The 12,513-nt window shown below is 36.3% G+C and overlaps 1 protein-coding gene across 1 annotated transcript in view; it reads right to left on the reverse strand.

Moving 5' to 3' along the window:
* Nucleotides 1-706: 706 nt before the first annotated feature.
* Nucleotides 707-12,513, reverse strand: part of LOC130711636 (uncharacterized) — a 13,515-nt gene continuing 1,708 nt past the window's right edge. The window contains exons 3-13 of the mRNA XM_057561340.1: nt 10,985-11,070; nt 9,975-10,082; nt 9,830-9,887; nt 8,444-9,372; nt 7,142-8,359; nt 5,588-7,013; nt 5,120-5,173; nt 3,041-3,437; nt 2,017-2,143; nt 1,196-1,398; nt 707-865 (exon numbers count right to left, since the gene is read on the reverse strand). Of these exons, the coding sequence (XP_057417323.1) occupies nt 707-865; nt 1,196-1,398; nt 2,017-2,143; nt 3,041-3,437; nt 5,120-5,173; nt 5,588-7,013; nt 7,142-8,359; nt 8,444-9,372; nt 9,830-9,887; nt 9,975-10,082; nt 10,985-11,070 (4,765 nt within the window). The remainder of the gene's footprint in view (nt 866-1,195; nt 1,399-2,016; nt 2,144-3,040; nt 3,438-5,119; nt 5,174-5,587; nt 7,014-7,141; nt 8,360-8,443; nt 9,373-9,829; nt 9,888-9,974; nt 10,083-10,984; nt 11,071-12,513) is intronic.

A 12,513-nucleotide genomic window follows, 5' to 3' on the forward strand; every position in this document is an offset into this window, starting at 1 on the left:
AGTAGCCAGTTCTTCCTTCAAGGCAACATTCTCCTGGACAGCTGCTTGATCCGCTTCATCGTGATCTTCTTCATATTCCAGAAGCATGCAAATGCCCTGGAGCTGATCTTCAACGTCCTTCCGGCGAGTGGTCAGACGGAGGAGTCAGTCAAAACTTCTTGAAGGTTCTGAAGACAGTGAGTTTGATGAGAAGTGAGCCAGCATTTCAGAAGAGTCTCAATCCGCTCAAGAGCGAGAGAGATCTGAGAAGAAGATAGATTGACGCTCCATGGAAAGACTTGGTCGAATACCAAAGTCTTGAGTCCAGAAATCAAATCGACAGTAGTCATTCTTGAATTGGAAGTTATGGAAGATTTAAAGTGAATGAAGGATGAGGTGAATTGTGGTGTGATGAAGAAGAAGTATTGCAGAGAATATAAGAAGAAAAAGTAACAGAAAAACATGCATAAAACTTATCAATCATAAAAGCATGTGAGTTACTAAATGGACGGTGCATTGAATCAGAGAATGAAAAATTAACACAGTCAACATGAATTAAATTTAGTCATGACAAATAAATGCATGCATGATAGATGTGGGGGATTCAAGGCTTGGAAGATGAAGGAAGGTTGTCCATTAAATACTTCATGATTGCTTCCATTTTGCTTGAGGACTCTTGAATTCGCTTGCTTTGCTCATTCTGAACATGTCCTTGTTGCTCAACCATCTAAAATAACCTCTGCTGATCATCCTGAATTCTGTCAATCCGAGCAGCAAGAATGACAACTTCTGGAGCTGGAGCAGAAGTAGGAACTTCTGGTGCTTGTGTAGGAGTAGCAGCTGCAGCTTCTGAAGACATGACAGTATCAACTTGAGTTGGCCCTTGCTTCTCAACTTCATGATCAACTGCATCTTCCAGAATGACTATACCATCAGAGCTTTCTTCTTCAACCTCTGCTGAAAGCATCACAGCATCTTCTGAGGTACATTCAGAGACAACACATGGTCGTTGAGCCATGGCTTTTCTCAAGGGTTCACAAACCCTGTGCAGCACTCTCTGCCTTTGCTCATAGGCCCTCTCAGATGCATCATGAACTCTTAGTCGTTTCTCCCTGCTAAGTTGCTTCTGAAGTTCATGAACTTTGCCTTCTGACCATCTCTCAAAGGCAGACCATAGACCATCAACAAGAGAGGCATCAAACTGATTATCAGTTACCTGATACAGCCATTTCAGTCTTCTGGAGGCCTCTTCAGAAAACTCCCGAATGAGTTGAGTAAGATTCTGAGGATGAAAGGAGGTGGCCAAGGTCAGAACAAGCTGAGGAGTTCTGGCAGCATTGGAGCTTGAAGCATTTGATTCATCCAGGTGCTCTGAAGGTGTGGAATCAATCTCGTGGTCCTTCTCTACGCCTGAGTGATCTGATTCATCCATGTGCTCAGCTTCAGAGATAATATTTGGCCTTTGCCTTGAGGTGACAGTCTTCTCATGTGAAGTGAAACTCAGATCCTGTGAGTTGACTGCTGAGTAGTTGGACAAGGACACATAGGAGGTCTCAGCAGCATCTGGAAGCTGATCTTCAAAGTTGGAAGCAATTTGTTGAAGGGGCTTCACATTGAAAGGCGGTACAAGAATCTGAACATCATCATCATCCTTTTCTTTCTCAGCATGGATCTCACCAGTCTGGGTTATGAGGAAGGTGTGTGAAGTGGATGAAGGCTTGGGGTTGAATTGTTCAACCAAGGTTCTCAGAGTGGCCTCACTTTGAGCAATACCTTGAATGAAGGAATTGAAAGGAGGTACTGGTTCAGTTGGGATGGATGTGGAAGAGGTGTAAATTGGAGTGGAAGGGATGGTTGTGGTAGCTGTTTGGATGGTGGATTTAGGAGCTTGAGGTTCAGCTTGTGTTTCAGCTTGTGTTTCAGGTTGAGTGGGTGCTGTTTGGATTGAGGTAGGCATAGAGGTAGATATAGGCAGGGGTTGTTCAAGAATAACTACTAAAGCAGAATCAGAGTTAATGCTTTCAGTAATTACCTTACTTGGACTTCTGATGGATGTGGTTGTGGTAAGATTTGCAGCCCTTGCTGGATCAGAAGTTCTTTTAGATCTCCTTTCACGTTGAACTTCTGAAGCAGGTTCAGATGCTTGCTCTGCAACTGCCTCTTTCTGCTGAAGGGGACCCCTCAGAGGAAGCTTCCTTCTCTTCACTAAGGGAACAACATCAGAATCAGTGGATTCTTCAGCGTCTGAAGCTTCCCTTATAACCTGAATCACATTCTGGATGATCTCATGGTCATCATGCTCATCTTCTTCTTCCTCAAGAGTAACTTTTCTTCTCTTAGCCACAGGAATATCATCATCTTCAGTTTCCTCGCTTGAGGAATCTTCCCATGTGTCTTCAGAGCTTTCAGATTCAGACACTTGACGTGGTTGAACTAAGGTTCTCTTGGAAGGTTTTTCAGTAGAGGGTTCTCTGATGATCACAGTCTTGGATGCAGCTTTCTTCTTTGCAGGTTCCTCTGTCAGAATCCCTTTGCCCTTAGGATCTGAAGGCTTGCTGCTTGTTGCCCTCCTTGATTTCCTTGTTGCCAACTTAGGAGGACTTTCAGGAAGTGTCTTGACAAACTCCTCAAGAGTGATAGGATCTCCTTGTCTTCTGAGCATCCGCACATACTCCAGAATACATGCTGGATTGTCCTTCTTGGACCAAATAGGAAAATCATCAATGGGGTAGTTTCTCTTACGAACCTCATCAGAAGTGTCTTCTCTGGGAGCAACTTGAACTTTCTCAATGATTTGCATTTTCTTCAACTTTGTGCCATTGAGAGCATCGCCAATAGACATGGCCAGATCTTCGTGAAGTCCAAGGTCTGATAGGGTCTTGACAAGCTTATTCTGGACGAAGATATCTGACAGCAGCCTTCCATACGGAATGTAAGATATGAACCTCTTGTTCTCAGAACCAGTTGTAGTCCTTGATTTCTCAACACATTCCTTCAGATAATTGAAGAGAAGGAATGGAAGACAGATAGGTTCGCCCTTAGAAATGTAGTACATGATTACCTTTTGAGTTTCATTAAGATAATCAGTTCCACCAGTTCTGGGGTGAATGCATGTAAGGAATATCTTCTGCCAAATCTTCATCTGAGGCTTCAAGTCCTTTATGTTGTACTTGGTTTTCTCCATTTCCCAGTGGTCATAAATCGCCTTGTTGACCACGCTCCTCATCCCAGGAACATTTGCATCAACGTTCATAATCCTTTTTCCTTGCTGGAATTCCATACCCAGCAACTTTGCAATGGACTCTTCTGAGATTACAATCTTCTTGTCCAGCACGTGAGAAACAACGTAGTAGTCGTTGCAGACAACGTTCTTCCAGAACTCAACAACCAATTTGTTGTAAATCGGACCATCAAGTCTATTGAAGTAGCCAGACCACCCTTGTAAGTTGACCTGATCCCTGATGTCGAACCCATGTTCAGCCAGATTGTCGAAGTCAACTCTTGCTTCACAGCACACATTCAGTTCTTCTACTTTCTTGGCACAAGTGACTACATTTGGTGCATTCAGAATCTTCTGTGCTTCTTCGAATCTTTGATTCTCTTGATCTTCGGCAGTTTGTTTGGAAGAAGCAGAAACATTTACCTTAGGTTTCCTCGATTTGCCCATGATTCTCAGAGAATGAGGTTTAGGGTTCAGAGAGAAGGGGGAAATGTTGGAGGAAGGAGTATGAATGAATGCAATGCACACGGATAGTTTCAAAACCGTAAGTGTAAGTGAGTGGGAGATCGTGTGTGACAGTGCATATAGTGGGTTTAATGGTAACCGTTGACAGTTTTAAGAAATTAAAGGCAAAACCAACGGTTATAAAATAGATAGTCTGAAAATAGCATAGTAGAGGAGAGTAGACATCATCATTATAGCAGATATACCACGCGACTCAAGGAACTATGTCACAAATGAAGTGACACGTGTATTGTTGCCTACCACATAAGTTTAACCGGTGGGTTAAGTGCTTCTGATCGAGTAACTTCTGAAGGAGGTAACATCTGATGACTTCAGAGGTACCAGGGTCAGAAGTTCTGAAGAAAACCTTACTCTGGACAAAAGTCCATGTTCAGGTTTTCAAGAATGAATAAAAACCTATCTTCTGCTAACAAGATGAAGATAACAAGATACCAAATCCAATGAGAGAAGTTTGAAGAAAAATGTTCAACAAACTTAGTGCTAAATAGTTGAATTTTAACTGGATAAACTTTTATTTTAGCGACTTTGTTTTTAACCTTATATGTCATACTTTTTGCTCCAAGACATACATATCAATGTTGGCTTTTATATATGGCTATAGTTACTATATTGCAGTTTATGATAATTGAACTTTTAGTATGAAAGTTAACTACTGACGTAGTACTGATTATATTTATGCTTAAAATGGTTTTGTGTGTAAACTTCCATTGCACAAATGGCCTATCCCTTCAACAGGTTAGACGTACCTATTTTTTTATTAAATGAAGTTGCTTCTTTAAGTTAACAACGAAACCAATGAATACATAATAAGTTCATCTTTAACATTTTACATATAATAAATTAAATAATCAGATACTTACATGTACAAATACCAAAACCCTATAAAAGAAGAAAACTACCCCACCTAATACCCCCTTGAAAATAGACTTAACAAAACATGCCTCATTAAAACCTTTCTAGGATAAAACCCCCTTGGGAAAACCTAGCAAGGAAAAAGAGTACCTATTTTGAAAAGTCAAGAGGAATTTTCAAGGGTGTTTACAAAGAAAACTAATACTCAACCCAAACCCAATTGGTAAGCCTTCCAAAATCAAGACCAAACCTTCCACCAAATTCTTAATACAGAATCTGTACCTCCAGGAAATAACCAGCAGAGGTAGACTTGTGAAAAAGGAACCAGGAAGCAAAAGCCATTCTAATGGGAGCTCACGAGTTTGCATCAATAAAAAAAACCAATATCCTCCACCAAAAGAGAGTGTTGCAACACCATCACTTAGAGTACAAAAAACGGCCATCCATACTTCATTTTAGTTGAACAAATCTGTTATTTAACTGAGCAATACAAGAGCACGACTACAAGATCCATTCAAGCAATGCACACCTAAAATCACTTACCATTTATGAGAATCCATGCCTTCCATTAAATGGTACATAGGAGACCTTCCCCATCTGGAGATTCATTTGAAAATAAACTAACTACCATAAATATTGAGTTAACATAAATCATAAAATTACTATTTATCATAGTATTTGCTTAAAAATTGTCACTATCTAAACCTACCTTTATACTAAATTTAAATAAGGGGACCAACATATATAATTAGCAATTGACTCATCTTCATACCTCAGCTTAAATTTTTGAATACTTCTTTGTAAACAACATTTTTTGTGTGCTCCAAAGGCGGAACTTCTGTCTGGTCAACATAAATTTTCAATCCATCCCTTGATTTCACACGCGACAACGCAACATATAGTTGACCATGGGAAAAAACAGGTCTCGGTAAAAAAACCCCCACTCGAGACAACGTCTGCCCTTGACTCTTATTAATTGTCATTGCAAAACAAACACACACCGGAAATTGCCTACGTTGAACTTTAACATGTAGACCACTATCAGAAGGAACAATAGTCATGTGTGGGATGTATGTTTTTGTGCCAGCTTTATTTCCATTTAGCACTTTCCCATAAATCAAATTTGGTCTAAGATCCAACACAATAAGCCGAGTTCCATTGCATAACCCAGCTGAAACATCAATATTTCTCATTAACATAATGGGCGTTCCAATTTTCAAACACAACCTATGATCAGGAAGTCCAGATCCCTTAATGTCGTTCAAAAACTCAATGGTTATCCAATTTGCATCAATGGCTACATCTTCATCAACTTTGACTACACTGTCTGAACTTAAATACACTTTTTCTTTGCCAGGTACTATTGAAAGCACAAACTGGTTCACACTATCAACAATATCCAAAGTGGGAGCAAGAATAGCTTTATCAATAAAATATTCCTCATCAAAAAATTTCCTTTGAATATCAGGGTAGGTGGAATAAACTATACTTGACACAACATCATCTTTAAAGAGAACCATCAAGTCATGTGGAATATCTAAATCACATTCACCATCATTGTAATCACCCAAATTACCATCACCAATATCAAGTATCCACTTGCTAAATTCAACCAATTTTTCACAATCATGTAAAGAATCATTCCCATGCAAACGCATATTCTCAGTAAGTTTTAAGACTTTGCAAAATTTCCATAGTCTTGATGAGTTAATAGTAGCCATTACAATTTCTTCCCTACTTGCTTTCGGGATAATAGGAAGAGTTTGTCTAAAATCTTCCCCTAAAACCACAACTTTTCCACCAAACGGCTTTCCCCCACCATAAACATCCCCAACTTCCATTATATCACGCAAGGTTCTATCAACAGCCTCAAATGCCCACCTATTAACCATAGGTGCCTCATCCCATATAATTAAACTTGTATGTTTAAGCAACTCTGCCTTGTTACTACCCAGCCTAATATTACAACATGAATCCTCATTTAACACAAGTGGGATACTAAATAACGAATGTGCAGTCCTCCCACCAGGTAACAAAAGAGATGCTATACCACTGGATGCAACATTCAACACAATCTTCCGCTCAGATCTTAATCTATAACTTAGGGTTTTCCAAAGAAAAGTTTTTCCTGTACCACCTGAACCATAGACAAAATAAAATCCTCCATCTGATTTATTAACTGCATCAATAACCTCATCATACACTTTCCTTTGACCATTATTCAACTTCATCAAATGGTCATTATGTTTAACTGACATATCATCAATGTCAAATCTTAACTCGTTAAACAACATGACATTCTCAAACTGAGGGACTTCATCTGAAATAGGATACGGAATGCCAGGAAAATCCTTTAGTGTTTTCCCATTATTAACTAACATTTTTTCAAGCTCAACCAAACAAAGCGTCTTCAAAGTCTGATCATCCAAACGCAAAGCTAGATAAAATAAAACAATTTATATAAAGTCAAAATAACAATTACTTTAACAACCACAAAGAAATGACATGTACAAAACATAAATATATACATGTATATAAACAAATACATAAATAAATAAAAAATACTTGGATTGCAAAGTAATTTCCTTCGCTTATAAAGAATTCCATCGGCTAACAACCTCCAAGTTTCCTCAAAAACTTTTCCTGGTGTGACAATTGAATTAGATAATAGCAACACCATAAACAACTTTCTAACAGACATACCACCTGACAATTCAGCACAATCAATTAATCCATCAATAAATTCTTTATCATCCTCTAATAATCCCAAGGCAGAACATGCTTCCTGAAAGCTCACTCGAACAACACCATCAACAGTTCTCAAATCGGCATAACTTGTGCATCCACATTGTAGATTTAACAATAAACGCAAATAATATACCTCCCCACACCCCAAAGGTATAAAATTCATTCTTCCAATGGAAAACCCTCTTTTGCGTGGTCGCCACTCTTTATCTTTAGGATGCCAAACAAATAACTGCGGATACTCAGCATATGTCAAATGCCTACCATGTTCATATATCATATTAGCAACCATCCACCCAGTAAACATTGTTTCAGACATCTGACCTCTTTGAACGACCCTATCAATTGGTTCTTCATTACCATATAATACAACTTGTTTGTTGGGCATATGAAAAGGTAATCGCTGAACGGGAGGCCAATGATCATGAATACGAAATGAAAATGATCTCCAAGCAGCTTCACAAGCAGACAAATAACGACAATCATAATATTGTTGGATCTCATCAACCTCTGGCACATTTTGTCCTTCATTACATTCATTTTTCATTGAAACTGTAACCCGATCAACTCCTTTGTTGATATACTTAAATAAGTATTTGATGCAATTCGATTTCTTACAATATTCAATGTTAATGTGGGCTTGGTACTTCATCAACAATTTTGCATTATAAGGAACAACATACCCATTATCTAATTGAACATCACGTCTTTCAACAAAAACACCAGTGTTCCTCCTTCGATATGTCGGATAACCATCAATGTCAAATGAGGTCTTATCCACATATTTCTTAGGAAAAAATTTGGAACACCGACCATTTACCATGCACGGAGAATTTTTCCTACTACTACCACATGGACCATGGACCATGAACATAGAAACAACTTCAAATAGTTTCGGGCTAGCAACTGGATCAGGTAACTCTGCACATATAACTGAATCAATTTTCTCTGGTGTTGTTAGCTTTGAACCAGGCGCTAACCAAATAAGTATATGGGCATGTGGAAGTCCCCTCTTTTGAAACTCAATGGTATACATTCCTATAAATAAATTAATCACCCATATAATATTTTCAATATCTACATATATATATATATATTATATTCAATTGAAATATTACTAACCGGCTGAGACTTTCCCAAAATATTGACCTTTCCTCAAATCACGCATTAACTGCTTCACTTTAATATGAAAAACCCGACACGAGATATCAGGGCGATCATAGGCATTCAAGCCTTTTTCAGAAACACACCTTTGAATTTCAAGCCACTTTGGGTTGCAAGTAACAGTTATAAAAAGATCTGGATATCCAACATGTTTGCAGATTGCCATTGCATCTTGACAATTGTTAAACATATATCTTCTTCCACCAGTAAATGATGAAGGTAGAACTATCCTTGTTCCAACTGATGCTGAATCGACATCACCTTTCTCCATAGCCTCCTCCAATCCAGATAAGAAGTCCCGACGTATTGTCTTTTGATTACCCTTGATATATGATAATCTTTGAGCCTCAATCATCGAATAACAATCCACAAGAAATTGTTGGAATAATCTTCTACTACGCAATATAACTGAATCCTCTCTCATTCTTTCATGAATTCTAAAAGAAATAAATTCTCTCAAAGATACTCGTACTATCTTTTTAAAAACACGACCATCTCCATCTTGGCGAAACAAAATATCTTCTTTATATCCATCTTCTCCATTAGGAAAAAGCAAAGGATATTGCAACGGTAAAAATGAAGTGTGTGTCTCATGAATTCTTCTAAGAGTACCATCCATTGAACTAACAACTATGTCTCGACCACAATCAGTAGAATCAAAATCACCAACAATTAAACCAGCTACCTCATCCACAGAAGGTAAATTGTACACTCTTGGGTCTTTGGGTCTAGCCCTAAACAATCTTAGAGAAATCCTTAACAATTGGTTGATAGAAATGAAATCACGTACCTTTCGAAATGATTTCACCAAGACATTACACTCATCAACCATTGCCAAAAGATCTTCAATTAAGGATTTGTTTAGCTTACAACTTCCATCCGAATTCCTAAACAATAAACAAAAATATTAATAACATTAAAACATAATATACAACATTCATAAGAAAAAATAGCATTTACGTACCTAAAGTGTGAACTTTGATTTTGGATCTCATTCTGAGTATCATAAACATAAAGTTGGGCAAATTTAGGAGTCTCTACCACATTTGGAAGCAAGCTACCAATACGATGATAATTTTGCCCACTAATAACAAATTGTGGTGGACCGCCTCCGTCATTTAGACCACTTTCAATTTTCCACCAAATGAAGTAAAAGCAAAAGCACTATTATAACTTCTTATATTTGCTAAGAATTCTTGACTACGAACATCATTTCCCATTATCAAATCCCATAATAAAGTCGGTGGCTTCCTGAAGAAAGGAACTAACACTTTTCCGTTTAGACAACACAACGAAAAAATTGTGGGAATATTATTCTTTTTCTTTCTAACTCCTTCAGCATACCAATGCAAAGCCCCACAATACTGACACTCATACTTCATGTCTCCAATATCAGAATATTCTGCATTTAAATTCAATAACACTTACATGGAAATTTTTTCACAATCAACCTTTAATTACAAATTTATATCATAAAACAATAATTTACCCTCAAACTCATCTAAATTTTTACTGCAAGGCATATCATCTCGTTCACCATCTTCACTATCTTCACTTTCATCACTTGATGAACAACCACTAAATGTTTGAACTTCATCTACAAATAGTTGCAATTTATTATTATTTCATAAATAGAAAGAATAGAACAAAAAATATAATAAACATTATTCAAAACCTCCATTAAAAAAAAGCAATTCTACTCTATTGATCAAAAAGTTAAGCGATATGCATAAAAATATTTACTTAAAAAAATATTGATTTTATTTTAAGTGAATTTTTTGAATAAAATAATTTTTTATTTAAGTTTGTCAATAAGTTTTTTTACAAAAGATGCAATTTAAAACCATTTGGAGATAAATATTTCAAATATAAATTAGGAGCAATATGGACCATTTAAATTTTTAAGAGTGTGTTTCATTATGTTCCACCATTTTCTAAAGAACAAAAATGTGATATTCCAAGAGCATTTAATTTTCTTCTCTTCTGCTCCATCATAAAAACATAACAATCACAAAACTGAACTCAAATTGACATTCCATTCACAAATGTCTACCAAACAATACTTTAAATTAAAAATCAAAATCATGGTTGGAAAATGGAAATGAACTGTCCTAGACACCAAAAATTGGCCATAAAATTATTTAAATATATACTCTGGCAGCTTATCATCTCTACTAATCCAATTATCCACACCAACATCACTCGCGCCATCTTCTTGTACTGGACTTTAAAAAGTATACCTTATATTAATTCTTCAACTTCAGATTCATATCATATCATATGACACCTAAATAACCTCCATTGTAATATTTTATAATCCACAAAATCATCCCCTTGGATTTAAACTACTAACTCAAAAACAGTCATCTTTATAATCCCACTTTTGATAATTCGTTCATTTGACAGTTAATATTACTTATCTTAAAAATTTCTAAAATCAAGTTATACATTTTTCACTCACTTCAAAATTTCACATTATAAACCATTAGAAAAAAATACCAGCATTAGTCGACACCGATGACGAGGAAATATCCATAGCATCATAAAGAGTGTCATTAGCCAAACTTGAGGTATCCTTGAGCACACTACCAAAAGATAAAAACTAAGGTAAAAAAACCTTCACAACAAAAATAATCACTACTAATTAACATGCTAAGTTAATTAACTCAACTGAATTTCTCTTGGCGCATTATATCTTTGGCCTCTCGGAAAACATTTCTTTTTGTTACCCCTTGTTCTTTCTTCAGATAATGAGGGCACCGATCCCTGTCCAATACCTTACCAAAAAGAACACAAAGGATTAATAAGCTCAGCTCTTCTTCATATATTCATATCAAACACTTTTAATCATAATTCTTTCACACAATTGATATAGAAGGAACACATATTTACCTGTTGATTTGCTACTGGACGACATTACTCTTTTATATTTTCTAGGAACACCAGCCATGACAAAGCACCACAAATCTGCCCACACTAATTACCTAAAAATTTAACAAACATGATACTAATTAAATGAATATGCCAGAAAAAAAAACCAATTGTTCCTCACTGGTTATACTTCAAGTCCTACCTATTCTTTTGGACAACAAATCTAAGGTAAGAGCTTAGAAAATAAGGGCAATAAACAAAACACAATGATCACCTAGCTTACATGCTCTTCACAAATGAAATTTTACAACCTACTTGTACTATATTTATACTGAAAATGTGTTTTTTTTGCCTCCACGGGTGTTAAAGGTATTACCTCTATAGCAAACTAATCCAATATACTTAGAGTCACTTTTCATGAAAATGATTCTTCCCAAAAAAGTAACCAATTCATTACAAAAGTCAATACTTCTCTAGTACACAATTTTTTAAAATTTTAATGCGTTACACTTTTTACATGATAAAACAACTCTTCATCCTTATATTTTGTCATCGTACCAATATAGCTTCTAGAACAAACATAAGCTAAAAAAAACTTTTCCAAGAATGACAAAAATTTACTAATAAATGTTAACTTTTTACAATGCTATGTGAACTTCTCTTAGTCAAGTACCCTATGTTATGTACTGAATACATATAACCTCTATCATAAATAGTGTACTACCAAATTCAAATAACAAAATTATACATACTTCATAAATCAGGTATTTACATATACTATACTATTAAAGTAAGAACAAAATAATTTTCCCACTAATACTTTATGGTAACCCAAATTTGATTAAAATATTGCGTTGCACCCAAGAACACAAATAGATAGGGAAATAACATGTCAAATGTACAAAAGAAAAACCAAAAGAAGGTCAACCATAAATTAAATAACATTATTGAGCAAAAGTTAGAAGAGGAAACATGGAATTGGCCATCATTCAACTTGGGTTATCTGAGTGAAAACAAAATTAATCTATTCAATGGTTTACCAAATTTGAAGTCTGGGCAGCAGAAAGTGCTAGAGGCAGAGAGACGTGAAGCTGAAGCTGAAGCCCTTAGACTTGCACCAGTGGTTTTTACTCCTGCTGCTTCTGCTTCCATTACAG

This window comes from Lotus japonicus, chromosome 1, assembly GCF_012489685.1.
Source record: "Lotus japonicus ecotype B-129 chromosome 1, LjGifu_v1.2".
Classification (NCBI taxonomy): domain Eukaryota; kingdom Viridiplantae; phylum Streptophyta; class Magnoliopsida; order Fabales; family Fabaceae; genus Lotus; species Lotus japonicus.